Source organism: Phoca vitulina, unplaced genomic scaffold (genome assembly GCF_004348235.1).
Source record: "Phoca vitulina isolate PV1807 unplaced genomic scaffold, GSC_HSeal_1.0 scaffold63, whole genome shotgun sequence".
Classification (NCBI taxonomy): domain Eukaryota; kingdom Metazoa; phylum Chordata; class Mammalia; order Carnivora; family Phocidae; genus Phoca; species Phoca vitulina.
In genome coordinates this window covers 7,292,805-7,310,787 of record NW_022589766.1, presented here as the reverse complement: position 1 = coordinate 7,310,787, position 17,983 = coordinate 7,292,805, and the positions used below count along the sequence as shown (strand labels likewise).

Genomic DNA, 17,983 nt, shown 5'->3' with positions numbered 1-17,983 from the left:
TGTTTATCTCTAACATGGTGTTCCCTGCCCGCCCTTTCCGATGCAGGAGGAGGGAAGTAACATTGATTGAATGTATTTGGTAACTGGGCACTGGGCTCCTTAATGATCTTATGACAGTCCCCCAGCGACTCTCTGAGCAGAGTATGTTTGGCCCCATTTTACAGATGAAGACTGAGGCACCAAATTATGCCACAAATAAAGACAGAACCTCTCTTTGATTTCAAAACTCATGCTCTGTCCGCAGCCCTCATTCCCCAGAAGCGCCCACTTTCCCTGGTCTTCCCCAAAAAGCCCGCACGAGGCAGGCAAGAGAAACTCATTCTCCCCTAAGGGGGTGGAAAGAAAGTACTCTTTTTTCCCCACTTTCAAATGACGTCAGAACCCTCCCTTGCTGCCATTTTTTAATATAGTGTTTATTTTTTTTCTGATTACAAAAGTGCTCTCTGTTCATTGCAGAACACTAGGAAAATACATGAAAGCATGAAGAAAACTGAAATCGCCCACAGTCTTACCCCCCATCGGTAACCCTGCTTACCACGTTGGTACATTTCCTTCCAGACACATGGACGTCTATTTGAGCAGAGTGAAAAGGCTTTATACAAATTTGGCATCATACCATATAAGTATTTTATGTCTCCTTTCTTTACTTACTATTATATTTTCCTGTATCAGTGTTATTCTTCATAAACATCCTTTTAATAGCTGTGTACACTACATTTATTTTATTGTTTTTGTTCAGGTTATCAAAAAGTAGATGTTCATTGTAAAAAATTTGACCAAAGAAGGAAAAAAAAAATGCCAGTAACTCCATAACCTCACCAGCCAGGGATCCCACAGTTATTATTTTTGTATATAACCTTCATGTTTTCTTGCTGTGTTTTCAACAAAGGGGGCATGTAGGTTTCCCTGGCTGGCTGTTTCTGGCTTCGAAGCGATGCCTCAGAAAGGAGGAGACATGGAGTGCTGTTTTCAGAAAGGATCTCAATCTTTTAAGTCCCCTACATGGCCAGGAATCCAGCATTTCTTAAGCCTCCATAATTGCAAGTATTTGCCAGCATATTTTATTTGCTTGTTATCAAAAAAATCTGCATCTGGTCTGCTTCTTGCTGTGTTGGGTTGATTTTTCATTAGGCTATTTATAGCTAGAGAGTTGGTATTTAGTTTTCTTTCCAGGTGAATTAGGAGATGGAATACAAAAACACTGGGTTTTGCAGTGAGTCAATACTCTCAATTAAAGTTAATAAGAGACCATGTTGAAACCAAGGAACCCTTAAAATTACCAGTTCACACCAGAATCACAGCCCCATGGCAGCTTAGGTTGGGAAGCAGCCTTAACCTCCATTCAAAGCTTGGATGTGTCTGACAACAACTCCAATCTCGGTTTCCCAGTCACTGCTGGATGACGGGGTCCAGGCTGGGAAATATGGGGGGAGCGCACACCACCCCCAAGCAAGCTCATATTTGAGCCTCTCTCTCTGTTAAAAAGCATTTCCTTCTGTTGAAGTGAAATACACACCAGAGCATCCACCCTGGCTTTGTCTGTCCTGCAGGAATTCACACAGCCCTTCAGAAAGAGGAAGAAAGGTCGCACCTTCCCCCTCACAGCATGACCTACATTTGGGGGTGCTGCATGCAGAATGGACATTTTTTGATACCACGGAGTCTCTTTTGTTCAACCTCAGCCTAAATTCCACGCTGATATTTTTTTAATATGTTCAAGAGATTGTTGTAAAGTTGCCCCGAGGTATGCATAGCAAACATGGGGTATATTCTCAACATAAAATTGCAATAATTACCTCTGGAGGAGGAAAGGGCCATGAGAGAAATAATAGCAATAGGCCTAGCCATAATGCTACTCTTGCCTTATGTACAGAACTTTAATTAATAAAATGACAAACACTGGTAGCACATAATTGGAAAGTCTATCAGGCCCCACTGAGGTGGGGGGGCGGGGATCGGGGAAGACCCTTGTGAAAGGGTCGGATGGAGCCAGGAAATATAATTACTGGTGGCATGTTCCTGGCATTGTCTCTTCTCACTTGTCTCATTTGCTGTCTGCGTATCAGAGTTTATTAGTCAAAAGCTATCGTTCATAATCTGTATCTACCAGGACATGTCTAGAAGGATCAACATTTTTATTGTTACAGCCTCCAACAAGTGGTATTTCTCACAAACATTACTTAGGATTTGTAGATGTCTCATATTTGTGTGAATACATTTGTCATATATTTGGACATACACACACATATATGACGACTCATTGTCTGGCAGAGACAAAGGATGCAAATGGTTTAAAGCCCTCTATCTCCCTAATTCCTCTGTTATGAAGGTATTTCTGGGCCAAGATCTTGTTAAAATATAAACTCTGACTTGGCAGCCCTGGGGTGGGATTTGAGACCCTACATTTCTGATGAGCCCCTCGGTCATGCCAATATTGCTGGTTTATAGACCACACTTGGAGCAACAAGGATCTAGACAACCTTCACAATACACCCCCCAAAGATTTAAGTGTTACCATAACATGTTACGTGTATGTAGCGCTATTGATATTGTAGAAACAGCATAGACCATAGCATGGAATCCAAGTCTGCAGCACATGGGCTCAGCGACCACAGGTGACTTTCCCTACCTAAGCTTCAGATCCCACATCTGAAAAATGGGCCTGATCATACCCACAGGAAGGAATGTTGTGAACAGAAAATGAGACAGCATATATACAAGTGCCTAGCGCAACTCTCTGGTATTCAATAAATAGTCAACTAACAAATTATCCTCTAGGCCCCCAGATAGAAGCTGGTCTTAGTAAGATCTAATTCCAAGAGTGTTTTTTGCCCACTCTGAGCACCTGATCCTTAACTGTCAGTATCAAGTGAGGTATCAGAGGGGTTCTTTTATCTGAGACTGGATTTATAAGGAAAATGGAAGTCTTGGAGAAGGCCTTGAGCCTGCAGTCTGCCCTAGAAACCACAAAGAGTCACTCTGTACACTTACATACAAATAATGAATGAAGGATATTCAGAAAGAATTGACATCAGTCCTTGAAGTCTTCTAATTAAGAAATTGGTAAGAACCTGACCCTGTAGGTCCAAGAGGATGGTTCTGGTCCCATTTGCATCTTTAGGTTATCCCTGTTCACCCTCAGAGCTATCCTCAGTCTTGGCCCAGGGATGACATGGCAGCCGCGCAAAGGCCCTCTGCTGGGGTCTGTGTCCTCCCCCTTGCAGGAAAGACACTCCTTGTACACCTTGGTGATGGTGGGCACGTGTTAAGCCATTTTTTAGTTATTAAGAATTACCTCTTACTCGAAGTCCAAGTGAGAATGGACCCCTCACCGAGAAGGCCAGGCTACTTCTAGCCCTAAGTAGCCCCTCTTCCCAGTGGTCTCCGCCTAGGATGTGCTTTAGAATCACCTGGAGAGATCTGAAAACTGCTGATGCCCAGGACCTTCCCAAGACCAATTAAATCAGAATCTCTGAGGTGAGAACTCAGATACGAGTAGTTGTGAAAACTCCCCAGGTGATTCTAATTTGCAGCCCCGGTTGAAAGCTACTGGTATCACCATTTCCTTCACAACATGTGGGCTCTACTTCCACATTCTTTATCTCAGTCTTACAACCACCTTTTAAGATGGGCAGGGAAAGTATGGCTATTATCACAGGTTCGTCTATAAGGAAATAGAGGCTCAGAGGAGCTAAGTGGTTGGCTTAAAGTCACACAATTGATTCACTTGGATATTGGAGCCCAAACCCCTGTTTATCCCATCGTCAATAGGCAAGAAACAAGGATAGTCTGATAAGCCACCCGAGAGTGAATATTGATGCAAAGGGCAATTGCTTCCAGGGCATTCCAGAAAGGAAGCGGGATGAGTCATAGGAGCACAGGGGCAAGGCTGCTTCTCCGCAGATCCTGATGCAGTGAGTCCAGGATCAGGCCAGAGATGCTGCATCCAGGTAACAGCCATGACACCATCCTGAACATCACACTCTGAGTAGCAAAGCACTGACTGACTTCTAGAGGTAAATCTGGAATGACTAGGGATAACTACAGGTGAGAAGTAGGCCAAGTGAAAGACCAGAGGTTCTAGACTGCTTATATCTGAGGAAGAACAGTATCACCTGAATATATCACCTTACTAAACACTCAGTAGATGGAAAAAAAAAAAAAAAAGGAATGGCCAGAAGACACTTTGCTAGCCATTCACTGGCTGCCAGTTTGCAATCTCATACCAAACCTTTTGCGTCTGTTTCTAGGAATAGACTTTGCCGAAACTTAGTGCATGCCTTGGCTTGAGTTGTAGCTGAGATACATGTTTTCTGCTATAAATATATGTGGTGGTATTGTAAGATGAAAGGAAAGTCAAATTTTTAACTCTCCTATGTTCTATGTCTTCACCGTCAAGTGGCTCTGTTTACTCCCCCTTTTGCTACACTCAGCACAATTGCAGTTACTCATTTAAATTCAGACTTCCTGGCTAGATGATAAGCTTCATGAGAACAGGAAAGATACATATAATATGCAGTACAGAATAGGTATGCGGTAAATATTTATTGAATGAATGGATGATCATCTCAAAGACTGATACCAAGAGGGATCCTGGTAGACCTCCTCAAGAGCTAGGGAAGCCATCTCTTGGCAGCCAGTACCATTCTCACTTTCCAGGCCCTATTGGCCTAAAATACAGTGCAGGCAGGTGGACAAAGCTCAACAGTCAGCAAGCAAATGGCCCACTGTCAGTATGACAGAGCTCTATCTCACTGACATGCTCAGGCCACTAGCAGACTCTACTTCAGACTGAAAGTTTCCTAAGAACAGCTGAGAACTGGGCCATTTCAACTATAGCCAAGTTAGCTGCAAGATGCCTGGATCCCCTTCCCTTCCCTGGAACCCACCCCCTAGAACTCAACCCCTAGAATGCAGGAAAGTGCTAAGGAGCTTCACAGGTGCAAAGTTGGTTTCTGTCCCTGAGAGGGGACTGGGTAAAGACAGGAAGCTCTTCCTGGAAGTGTATAAATCTTTATATATTCTGACACTGATCAGCTCCTACCGTGTGCCCTCACTTGACAATGACTGTGAATACAAGATAAGACAGTCCCTGCCTTGAAGGAACTTGTGGTCCATGGAGGATGGAGGGAAGACAAGGCAGCAGAGCTGTGTCCTATGATGATCCCAATAGCCTCAACTGTTAGATTTCAGAGGAGGGGAAAGTCATTCTGAGACAGATGATAAGAAAAGTTTCCCTGAAAATTAAATAGATTGAATTTTTTTTAAGTGATGAGAAGGAAAGAAGAGGTAGAGGAAATGGAAGGATCAAAAGCACAGAAGCAGAAAAATGCATGTCAGGTGCAGAGCTGGTATGTAGACTGATGTGAGAGAGCCTAAGGACTAACATCTATTGGGCCCCCACATTTGGACTACTGGGTGAAAACTACTTGTCTGGGTGCTCTAAGGTAATACAGTTTTTTAGTCACTGCAAAACACAAAGCAGGCTTATTTAGAAATCAAAATGCCCATCTGGTCAGAACTTCAACCTCGCTTTAAAGTTAGAGCTTCTTGGGGCGCCTGGGTGGCTCAGTCAGTTAAAGGTCTGCCTTCAGCTCAGGTCATGATCCCAGGGGCCTGGGATCGAGCACTGCATCGGGCTCCCTGCTCAGCAGGGATTCTGCTTCTCCTTCTCCCTCTGTCCCTCACCCCTGCTCTGCTCTCTCTCTCAAATAAATAAATAAATAAATAAGATCTTTTAAAAATTATTTAAAAAATAAAAATAAAGTTAGGGCTTCTTTCCTCCCCTGCCCTGCCATGCTTGGCCCTACTGCAGAGGAGAAGCCTGAGATCAGGGAAAGGATCATTGATCTCTCTTCTTCTTCACTCAGCTCTCCTCCTTTTCAGTCTTCTGGCTTAATTGTGACCCTTCAAGGTCTTAAGTGCAGGGAAAAGAAAAGAGGTTAAGGGGAAAAAGAAAATCTTACTTGACCAGACCTGTTGTGGTGATCTGGCACTGGTATTCTCTGGATGTGACAAGGCTTACTGGTTTTCACAGGGGGGCACTTTGGTGGTTTCTTGGGAGATTTACCTTTCTCCTCACCCCCTCTACTATGGCTAGGAATCTTTCACCTTGACTAGGGTATATGTATCATTCCAGGTAATCACTTACTCTTTCCTCTGTCCTTGGACATCTTGAGATGCCTGCAGCTTCTTTCTTCTGAGTTCTATTTACCCCTTCAAGAAGCCCTCTTGGACAAGATCTAAAATGACCCACATGGGCTCCCGTGTACATGGCTCACTCTAGTCTATGTGTAATGCTCATGCATGTTGTATACTGCCAGACTCTGGGAGTACAGGCCATTCAATGCTTCCACCTTGCCTTTGTTCTGCCATTAGAGCAGCCAATCAGCCCCTTGTTCATACTTTGGATTTTCCAGGTAGGCGCTAGACAGTATTCTATTGAGCTCCCCAAATTGCAGGGGATTAATATCAAGTGCTCAAGGGGGTATCATTAAAACTGCTCTCTCTCTCGACTTGGGATGAAGAGGGAACCTTCTTTGCAGGAGAGTAAAGTGAGGTGGAACTCATGATATACAAAAAGCACATTCCAAAAACTCTCTCCTAGTAGTCAACCACCAACTTTTTTAAAAATCCGAAGTATGGATGAGAGATTAAGAATTGTATAACCTGTTTTTATCCACCCCCTCATGAAAGTCCTGTATCACTGTGCTCTCAGACATCCTTTTGAAGTGTAGTATCTATTGTGTCAGTGCTTCAGCCAAAATGCCTTTTTACCATTTTGTTACACTATTTGTTATCTCTCATTAAATTGTCACTATAATCCTATAAGGTAGATAAACCTATTCTCATATTAGAGAATACAGAACTGAGCTTCAAAAGGACCAAAGTGACAAGAACAGTTTTTGAATCCAGATCTCTCTAACGCAAACTCTTAGACCATTCTAGGGTGGAGGATACATGTGGCTCAGCATAAGTACTCAATAAATATTCATTGAATGCCTAAAAAGCTTATTTTCTTAGATTACAGAGGAACACGAATGCTTTGATATTAATTGATAGGGAGTGAGAAACCACTGAAGAGTCACAGATGGCAGTGGTAAACAGGAAGATGTGATCGAGATACACAAAAGAATTTAGAAGGGAGAAAGTAGACAGGGAGAGGCACTTTAAGAGGCCATGGAGAGAGTTGAAAGAATAGGTTATAAAGGACATTGTGACTGCTACTTTGTTAGAGTAATGAGAAGAGAAGCCAGGTTAAAAGAATTTAAAGAAAGAATGGGCAACAAGGAAATAAAAGCAGTTACATGCCAGTTATCCACGATGTTAACATCTGAATGGAGGTACAGAAATAGGTTGCAAGATCAAATAAAGGATATTTTTCTGGCACAGGTGAAAGCTGATCTTATTTGTAGACAGGAGACCCAGAAGGCAGAAAGAGTCTGAAGGTGCTGGAAGTTTCTGAGAGAGCAAGGACTAGGGGGTGGTAAAACATGAGGGATTAACATAGAAGAAAATGAAGGATACATCTTCCTCTAAGACAGGAAAAGAAGAAAGAAGGTGGATAAATAAACACCTATGTAAAGAAGAAGGATGAGGCGGAGGGGGAGAGGAGGAGGAAGAAGAAGAAGAAAGAGGGAGAGGAGAAGGGGGAGGAAGAAAAAGAAAGGAAGGAAGGGAGGAAAGCAGAGAGGCTGAAGGAGATTTCACCTAATATAGTAAATCTTTATCAGTAAAGTAAGAATCAAAATAATGATCAAGAGAGTTAGGTACCAAGAGGTAACAGCATTAGTGTTTGAGGAAGAGTTTGGAACACCCATTGTGCTGTGGGTGTTCCGAAATCAACTATGGAAATCAACAGTGGATGAATAAGTACCACCAACCATCCAGGGCATTGAGGTTCAACATTCTGATTTCACAGAAGTCCAAATCAGCAATATTCTGTGGCCAAGGAGCAAAAGGAGAGAAAGGATGTGGCAAGCAATATCCCAAGCTAGGCACTGCAGGGCATGGGCTAAGGGCTGAGAGAGGTTAGTTGGCAATGGTAGGATTAAAATTTCTAGTCATGGCATCCAGACTGCACAAGGAAGCAAGTGAGGTCAGGAAAAACAATTAACAGATTTGTTAAGTTATCCAGGGAGTGCTCATTGGTGACAAGTACTTTTGCTATACTGGATTTGGGAAAGGGGTAAGGTATAAGGGAAGAAGTATGGTTATAGACCAGGCTTACCTGACTCAGGCTCTCAGAAGTAGAACAGCACTTGGGCACCCCAGTGCCAGGTGTGACCTTGTTAGTGAAGAGGTCATGTGCAACAAAGTGGAAAGTTCATGGTATGTGACCTCTTTGATCAAATTGTGAGGCAACCTTGAGCTCAGGGACTGGGAGAAAAAGGAATGGTCATTTACAGAAAAGCATGTCTTCAAACAATGAGAAACAAAGAAAAGGGGGCACCATAGTGGATGAAAACTCTTGTTTTCAAGAGGATATATTTTACCTTCTATTCTACAATAGCCATTTTTTTAATTACAGGATCTGAACGGGAATATTTGGGACAATTATATGCTCTGGTTGTCCTAAGTTTTAAATGTTGTTTATAGATTGTTTCTATAAAACACGAAGATCAGAGACCTCGTTATAGTATATACTGACTCAGGGCATGACTGCCCTTAAACTTTTTAGAAATATTAGCTACAAGAGGGCACGTTCTGCATGGAGCACTGGGTGTTATGCACAAACAATGAATCATGGAACACTACATCAAAAACTAATGATGTAATGTATGGTGATTAACATAACAATAAAAAATTTAAAAAAAAAAGAAATATTAGCTACAGTCCCTTTCATATGTCTAGGGAACAATGCCATAGGAACCTTTAATCAAGACACAATGAAAACATATGATTGTAGCTTCCTTTTGTCAAAATGGATGACAAGTATACTTGTCTGAAAGACAAGTATATAGAAGTATCTCAATACGAGATTTTTGTCTCAACTTTGCCTACAAGTGCCCACAGGTATCAAGTCATAGAGTCTCCAGTTAGCTAACACAAGGTATAGTATCATTCAGATAAGATTATTAGAGTCTGGGGAGGGGAGAATAAAAATCTATGATACCTAAGGCATTAAAGAAATTGAGTCATAAAATCACTTGTCCAAGATCACAAAGTGAATTGGGGCCACAGACAAGAATCTTTGGATCCCCTTTAAGAAGTTCATTTACTATCCCATGGATCTTAATATCACCTCAGACACAGAATCTGGTGAAACTTAGGATCAACCTGAAAAAAATTCCAAAATTGTCCATCGTTGCCCCTGCCCAGCTCCTTAAACCTTCATGAAAGCCATTTTGGGAGACTGAGCAAGATCAGGCAGCCACCAGCTTTCCTTCCTGGGCACTCTTGGCTGAGTCTCCGACAATATCTTTGAGAATTCCAGGAAGGGGACCTGAGGCTTCCTTTTAACATTAACACCTGTCCTCTGGCTCTTCTCTCCCTTGCAGCTCCGAATGTCCTGGCTCATCCATGGAGTCTTGCGGGGAAATGTCTCCTTGGTGCTGGTGGAGAACAAAACTGGGAAGGAACAAAGCAGAATGGTCTGGCATGTTGCCACCAATGAAGGCTTGAGCCTGTGGCAGTGGACGGTGCTGCCTCTTCTCGATGTGGCTGACAGGTGGGCCTCCATCCATTCCTGTCACTCTTTTCCTCGATCAGCCAAAATGCAGAAAGGGGTCATGTCTTCCCCCCACCAACACGTCTACCCAAGATACAGATCCAGATGAGCACATACATGTGCATACACACAAATATGTACATACACACACACACACACATATACATGCACACACACTTTCTGCAGACTTCTAGGGAGCACTGAGTTTCTCTGTGGGATTTCCATGCTAAATTAGAGCCCTCATCTCTTGCATCTCTGGCCTGGCCTGATTGGCTGCCTCCAGTATCTGTAGCAGGAAGAAATAAAACTGAACAACTCATATTATTGCCAAATAATAATCAGGCTTTATACGTATATCACATTTTCTCTTAATTAATGCATTTTGCCTTACTTTCCCATTTGACATTTTATTTATCCCTTATTAACAACAAAATTTGTGACATGGGTAATACAGACCTTATTATGTTCCCCATGCCTGCCCTTTCACAAGATTCTCATCGAGAACCAAAGAGTTACAGCACCAGCAAGTTGGCCTCAGAGTGAGGACTGGTGCTCAGGTCAGTCCAAGTCCAGGGCTTTGTGGAGTCAGGTCCCTGAAGCAGGTAGATGAGGGAGATGACAAATTCTTCGGTAAACAGAGGAGGACTTCTACCAGAGGCCCTGGGTCCTATTTGAATTCTATACCCAGTGGCTTTGTGACCTTGAACCTCTCTGGGTCTCAGTTTCCTCATCTTTATTTTATTTTATTTTATTTAAATTTTATTATGTTATGTTAGTCACCATACAATACATCATTACTTTTTGATGTAGTGATCCACAATCCATTGCTTTCGTATAACACCCAGTGCTCCATGCAGTACGTGCCCTCCTTAATACCCATCACCGGGCTAACCCATCCCCCCTTCCCCCTCCCCTCTAAAACCCTGTTTGTTTCTCAGAGTCCATAGTCTCTCATGGTTCATCTCTCCCTCCAATTCCGCCCCCCTCATTTTTCCCTTCCTTCTCCTAGTGTCCTCCATGCTATTCCTTATGTTCCACAAATAAGTGAAACCATATGATAATTGACTTTCTCTGCTTGACTTATTTCACTTAGCATAATCTCCTTCACCTCCATCCATGTTGATGCAAATGGTGGGTATTCATCCTTTCTTGATGGCTGAGTAATATTCCATTGTATATATGGACCACATCTTCTTTATCCATTCATCTGTTGAAGGGCATCTCGGCTCTTTCCACAGTTTGGCTATTGCGGACATTGCTGCTATGAACATTGGGGTGCATATGGCCCTTCTTTTCACTACGTCTGTGTCTTTGGGGTAAATACCCAGGAGTGCAATTGCTGGGTCATAGGGTAGCTCTATTTTTAAATTTTTGAGGAACCTCCACACTGTTTTCCAAAGTGGCTGTACCAACTTGCATTCCCACCAACAGTGTAAGAGGGTTCCCCTTTCTCCACAACCTCTCCAACATTTGTTGTTTCTTTCCCTGTCCATTTTTGCCATTCTAGCTGGTGTAAGGTGGTATCTCAGTGTGGTTTTGATTTGGATTTCCCTGATGCCTAATGATGATGAACATTTTTTCATGTGTCTGTTAGCCATTTGTATGTCTTCTTCAGAGAAGTGTCTTTTCATATCTTCTGCCCACTTTTTTTTTTTTTTTTACTTGACAGAGAGAGACACAGCGAGAGAGGGAACACAAGCTTCTGCCCACTTTTTGACTTGATTATTTGTTTTTTGGGTGTTGAGTTTGACAAGTTCTTTATAGATCTTGGATACCAGCCCTTTATCTGTAGTGTCATTTGCAAATATCTTCTCCCATTCTGTGGGTTGCCTCTTTGTTTTGTTGACTGTTTCCTTTGCTGTGCAGAAGCTTTTTATCTTGATGAAGTCCCAAAAGTTCATTTTTGCTTTTGTTTCACTAGCTTTTGGAGATGTATCTTGAAGGAAGTTGCTGTGGCCGAGTCAAAGAGGTTACTGCCTATGTTCTCCTCTAGGATTTTCATGGAGTCCTGTCTCACATTGAGGTCTTTCATCCACTTTGAGTTTATCTTTGTGAATGGTGTTAGAGAATGGTCGAGTTTCATTCTTCTGCATGTGGCTGTCCAATTTTCCCAGCACCATTTATTGAAGAGACTGTCTTTTTTCCATTGCATGTTTTTTCCTGCTTTGTCAAAGATTATTTGACCATAGAGTTGAGGGTCCATATCTAGGTTCTCTATTCTGTTCCATTGGTCTGTATGTCTGTTTTTGTGCCAGTACCATGCTGTCTTGGTGATCACAGCTTTGTAATATAGCTTGAAATCGGGCAATGTGATGCCCCCAGCTTTGTTTTTCTTTTTCAACATCTCCTTGGCGATTCGGGGTCTTTTCTGATTCCATACAAATTTTAGGATTGTTTGTTCCAGCACTTTGAAAAATGTCATTGGAATTTTGATCGGGATGGCATTGAAGGTATAGATTGCTCTGGGGAGCATAGACATTTTAACAATGTTTATTCTTCCGATCCATGAGCATGGAATATTTTTCCATCTTTTTGTGTCTTCTTCAATTTCTTTCATGAGTGTTTTGTAGTTCCTAGAGTATAGACCCTTTACCTCTTTGGTTAGGTTTATTCCGAGGTATCTTATGGTTTTTGGTGCTATTGTAAATGCAATCGTTTCTTTAATTTCTCTTTCTACAGTTGCGTTGTTAGTGTATAAGAAAGCAACTGATTTCTGTGCATTGATTTTGTATCCTGCCACATTACTGAATTGCTGGATGAGTTCTAGTAATTTGGGGGTGGAGCCTTTTGGGTTTTCCACATAAAGTATCATGTCATCTGCGAAAAGAGAGAGTTTGACTTCTTCTTTGCCAATTTGAATACCTTTTATTTCTTTTTGTTGTCTGATTGCTGTTGCTAGGACTTCTAGTACTATGTTGAACAACAGTGGTGAGAGTGGGCACCCTTGACGTGTTCCTGACCTTAAGGGAAAGGCTCTCAGCTTTTCCCCATTGAGGATGATATTCGCTGTGGGTTTTTCATAGATGGATTTTATGAACTTGAGGAATGTTCCCTCTATCCCTATACTCTGGAGAGTTTTAATCAGGAAAGGATGTTGTATTTTGTCAAATGCTTTTTCTGCATCAATTGAGAGGACCATATGGTTCTGCTCCCTCCTCTTATTAATGTGTTCTATCACATGGATTGATTTGCAAATGTTGAACCACCCTTGCATCCCGGGGATAAATCCCACTTGGTCGTGGTGGATGATCCTTTTAATGTATTGTTGGATCCTATTAGCTAGGATTTTGTGGAGGATTTTGGAATCCATATTCATCAGGATATCGGTCTGAGATTCTCCTTTTTGATGGGGTCTTTGCCTGGTTTGGGGATAAAGGTAATGCTGGCCTCATAGAATGAGTTTGGAAGTTTTCCTTCTGTTTCTACTTTTTGAAACAGCTTCAGTAGAATAGGTATTATTTCTTCTTTGAATGTTTGGTAGAATTCCCCAGGGAATCCATCAGGCCCTGGACTCTTGTTTTTTGGGAGGTTTTTGATCCCTGCTTCAATCTCGTTACTGGTTATTGGCCTATTCAGGTTGTCAATTTCTTCCTGTTTCAGTCTTGGCAGCTTATAGGTTTCCAGGAAGGCCTCCATTTCATCCAGATTGCTCAGTTTATTGGCATATAGTTGTTGATAATAATTTCTAATAATTGTTTCTATTTCCTTGGTGTTAGTCGTGATCTCTCCCCTTTCATTCATAATTTTATTAATTTGGGTCCTTTCTCTTTTCTTTTGGATAAGTCTGGCCAGTGGTTTATCAATCTTATTAATTTTTTCAAAGAACCAACTTCTAGTTTCATTGATCTGATCTACTGTGTTTCTGGTTTCTAATTCATTGATTTCTGCTCTAATTTTAATTATTTCTCTTCTAATGCATGGCTTAGGCGTCATTTGTTGCTTTCTCTAGTTCTTTAAGGTGTAGAGTTAGTTGGTGAATTCGGGATTTTTCCATTTTTTTTGAGTGAGGCTTGGATGGCTATGTATTTCCCCCTTAGGACCACCTTTGCAGTATCCCATAGGTTTTGGACCGATGTGTTTTCGGTTGATTTCCATGAATTGTTTAAGTTCTTCTTTGATTTCTTGGTTGACCCAAACATTCTTGAGCAGAGTGGTCTTTAGCTTCCAAGTGTTTGAATTTCTGCCAGATTTTTTCTTGTGATTGAGTTCCAGTTTTGGAGCATTGTGGTCTGAGAATATGCAGGGAATAATCTCAATCTTTTGGTATCGGTTGAGACCTGATTTGTGACCCAGTATATGGTCTATTCTGGAGAAAATTCCATGTGCGCTCGAGAAGAATGAGTATTCTGTTGTTTTAGGGTGGAATGTTCTGTAAATATCTATGAGGTCCATCTGGTCCAATGTATCATTCAAAGCTCTTGTTTCCTTGTTGATTTTCTGCTTAGATGATCTGTCCATTGCTGAGAGTGGAGTATTGAGGTCTCCTACAATTAACGTATTGTTATCAATATGACTCTTTATTTTGGTTAACAGTTGGCTTATGTAGATGGCTGCTCCCATGTTGGGGGCGTAGATATTTACAATTGTTAGATCTTCTTGTTGGATAGACCCTTTAAGAATGATATAGTGTCCTTCTTTGTCTCTTATTACAGACTTTAGTTTAAAATCTAATTTGTCTGATATAAGAATTGCTACCCGGGCTTTCTTTTGAGGTCCGCTGGCATGCAAGATGGATCTCCATCCCTTCACTTTCAGTCTGGATGTATCTTTAGGTTCAAAATGAGTCTCTTGTAGACAGCATATGGATGGATCCTGTCTTTTTATCCAATCTGCAACCCTGTGCCGTTTTATGGGAGCGTTTAGGCCATTCACATTGAGAGTGATTATTGAAAGATATGAATTAATTGTCATCATGTTGCCTGTGAAGACGTTGTTTTTATAGATTATCCGTGTAAATTTCTGTTGTAGATCACTCTTGGGGTCTTTCTCCTTTTATAGAACCCCCCTTAATATTTCTTGCAGGGCCGGCTTAGTGGTCACATATTCTTTTCAACTTCTGCCGGTTGTGGAAGCTCTGCATCTCTCCATCCATTCTAAATGAAAGCCTTGCTGGATAAAGTATTCTTGGCTGCATGTTCTTCTCATTTAGTACCCTGAATATGTCTTGCCAGGCCTTTCTGGCTTGCCAGGTCTCTGTGGATAGGTCTGACATTATTCTGATGTTCCTCCCTCTGTACGTAAGGAATCTCTTCCCCCTAACTGCCCTTAAGATGGTTTCCTTGGTTCTAAGATTTGCAAGTTTTACTATTACATGCTGGGGTGTTGGCCTATTTTCCTTGATCTTAGGAGGGGTCCTCTCTGCCTCTAGGACTCGAATGTTTGTTTCATTCCCCAGATTAGGGAAGTTCTCAGCTACGATTTGCTCAAATACATCTTCTAGCCCTCTCTCTCTCTCCACTCCCTCCGGGATTCCAATTATTCTGACATTGGAACGCCTCATGGTGTCACTTATTTCTCTGATTCTATTTTCATGGATTCTGATTTGTTTTTCCCTGGCCTCCTCTTTTCCCTTTTTATCTATTATATTGTCTTCCAGGTCGCTTATTCTCTCTTCTGTCTCAGTTACCCTAGCTGTTAGATTATCTAGATTGGATTGGATCTCATTGATAGCATTTTTAAGTTCTGCCAATTCACCTTTCATTTCTGCCCTTAGAGACTCTATGTTGCCATTAATTGATTTCTCCATTCTAGCCATTGTCTTCACAATTGCTAGCCTGAATTCCATCTCCGACATTTTGGTTATATCTGCATCCATTTGTAAATCTGCAGCATAAGTCATAATCTCTGAGTCTTTTCTGTTTTGGGGGCTCCTCCTCCTAGTCATTCTGTTGATGGGTGTTTGAGGGAATGTATAGAGTCCAAATTATTGACGAGAACCCAAGCAAGATGCACCTGTTTTCTTGGGACCTTAGGGTTGCTGGCCTCTTGTTTTCCCAGCCTGTTCTGGGGGAGGGTCCTGCCGCACTGTTACTCAGGCAACCCTGTTTGGGCGGTTGCCCTGCGCCCCTGTGGTGGGGGATGGGCTCAGTGGGAATCAGTCTTTGGGGCTTTTGTTCTGTGGCGCCTTTCCCTGGTGGCTTTCCGCATCTCTTCTGCAAGTCAGAGCAGAAGAGACCGTTTCCAACCCTCTGCCTCAGAGCAGAGAGACCGCAGTCTGTTCTTCAGTGAGCTCTCCAGGCCACACGATCTCCGTTTCTGTCCGTGCTGCTATAAACTGCAGCAGCCTGGGTTGTGCACCCCTCCGCAGCGCTCCCAGTCCTGCCTCCAGATCAGGGCACGTCTCTGCCCTTTGTGCTTCTAAAACCGCCAGCCGCTCCCAGTGCCAGCGCGCGCGACTCCGCCGCTCCGGGTTTCAGTCCGGGGGGCTGCAGTTTGCAGGTGCGACCCCGCCACTCTGGGTTTCCATCCCGGGGGCTGCAGTTCGCGTGCGCACGACCCTGCCGCTCTGGGTATCCACCCTAGGGGCTGCCCTAAAGTCCTTTCCCAATGCTACTGGTCTGCGAGTCTGTGCCCGTCTGCAGCGCGCGAGGCTGTCACTCACCAGCGGTGTAGGATCCCCACGGCCAGGCTCCCTCCCGCCACCGTTTATCCTCCGATATCTGCCCGCAGGCTCTCCGCTTCGTACCTCAAAATCAACTGCCTGCGATATTCTGTTTGTAGAGATCCAGATCTTCTTACATCTCAGGCTGGTTTCGTGGGTGCTCAGAGTGGTCTGGTAGATATCCAGCTCAATTCCGGGGACCAGCTGAAATAGGGTCCCCTACTCCTCCCCCATCTTTCCCCCCCTCTCAGTTTCCTCATCTTTAAACTGAGAGGGTTGGACTAGAAGATCATTGACTCCATGTGGCTCTGAAATGGAGCCATACCACTGAGAACAGCTACCACTTGTATCCCCGGGATGGCACCTTCTGCCACCTGCAGTCGGCCGGGAGCAAGCAGTGCCTGGCCCAGCACAGCAGCTCACGTGACTCCCTGATGCATCGTACTGAGTCCTCCATGGTTGGTGCACTGATCTGTTCCAGACCAAAAAAAGGCAGAAGGCAGAGGGTGGGGGTTATTTCTATCAAGGGGGCAGATAAATGGGTCTGGAAGGGGAACCTTTAATAGGCTAAATGTCAAACGCAGCAATCCAGAGCAGCCTCTGCATTTAGACTTTTTAAAAACCCATTCAAATTACCATCCTGGTGGATCCACCTTTGAAAAATGAGGACAAAGAACTTAAGGCAAGGCAAGGGTGTTGCCAGTTGCCTTGAAACTTTGTAAGTATAAAGTTGGGTCTCAAATTCGTCACCCAACTTCACAGAGTCTGCTATTTCCAAGAGCTCATAACTTGAGCTGTGCTGTCATGGGAAGAAGCGATTGTCCTCACTCTGAGCACCAGCTTCCCACTCCCTCAGATGTGTGTGGGTTAAAGATCAAAGCCCTTGGATATCCTGAGGCACAGTGCTGCCCCCAGGACAAATGGATTTAATTAAAGTGGAAGAAGGGGCAGTGTGGGCACTCCCTACCATAGACTGGTCTTTTGTCCTTCGGGATTGTGGGCGTTGCATGCAGGGGATGGAGAACAGGGGGATGATGCCAGAGCCCTCCCTCCTGGGAGATGCTAAATTAATTCAGATGAATCAAAGCATTTTTTTTTCTCCTCAATCCAGCAAGTCCTCTCTCTTTCATAACCACTCCAGGGGATTTAGAGCAAGTAAGATGTTGACTCTGTTCACTCCCATCCGCTAGAGTTTCGTTTGAAGGAGACTTTGTTCTCAGCCTCCATCCTCCCTGTTAAAGGCTGTTTACCAGACTGACATTTCCAATATTGATACTGAGACCAAACTGTCCAGTGGGAATTCAGACAAAGGCCAGCGTGGTTTGATGATGCTTTGTGACCTAATAAATGTGCAATTACAGAACACATGAGTGCCTCCATTCACCAGGAGCCTGCACGCCACTGACATGTTCTGATGTGGGAAGCTACTCCCCCCCACCCAGAGCTAGAGAAGATATAGAAGGCATCAAGATCCAGAGGAAAATGGAACTGCAGGAGAATGAGGCACGGCAGTTTTCAGTTGCTAAAATCACTTACCAGTAGATGTGACTAGCCCATAAAACTAAAAAAAGCACTGTGGATGAAAGAGCATAGGCTTTAGTATCAGATAGTCCCAAGTTTAAAACTGTCTCAGCCACTCAGTAGTGGTGTGACCCCAACCAGTCACTGAACCCCCCTGGGCCTTGGTGTCCACATTTGTAAAGTAAGTATAG

At 43.1% G+C, this 17,983-nt stretch overlaps 1 protein-coding gene across 1 annotated transcript in view; it reads left to right on the top strand.

Moving 5' to 3' along the window:
- Nucleotides 1-17,983, top strand: part of ALK (ALK receptor tyrosine kinase) — a 673,529-nt gene that overhangs the window by 561,235 nt on the left and 94,311 nt on the right. The window contains exon 9 of the mRNA XM_032391651.1: nt 9,501-9,670. Coding sequence (XP_032247542.1) covers nt 9,501-9,670 — 170 coding nt within the window. The remainder of the gene's footprint in view (nt 1-9,500; nt 9,671-17,983) is intronic.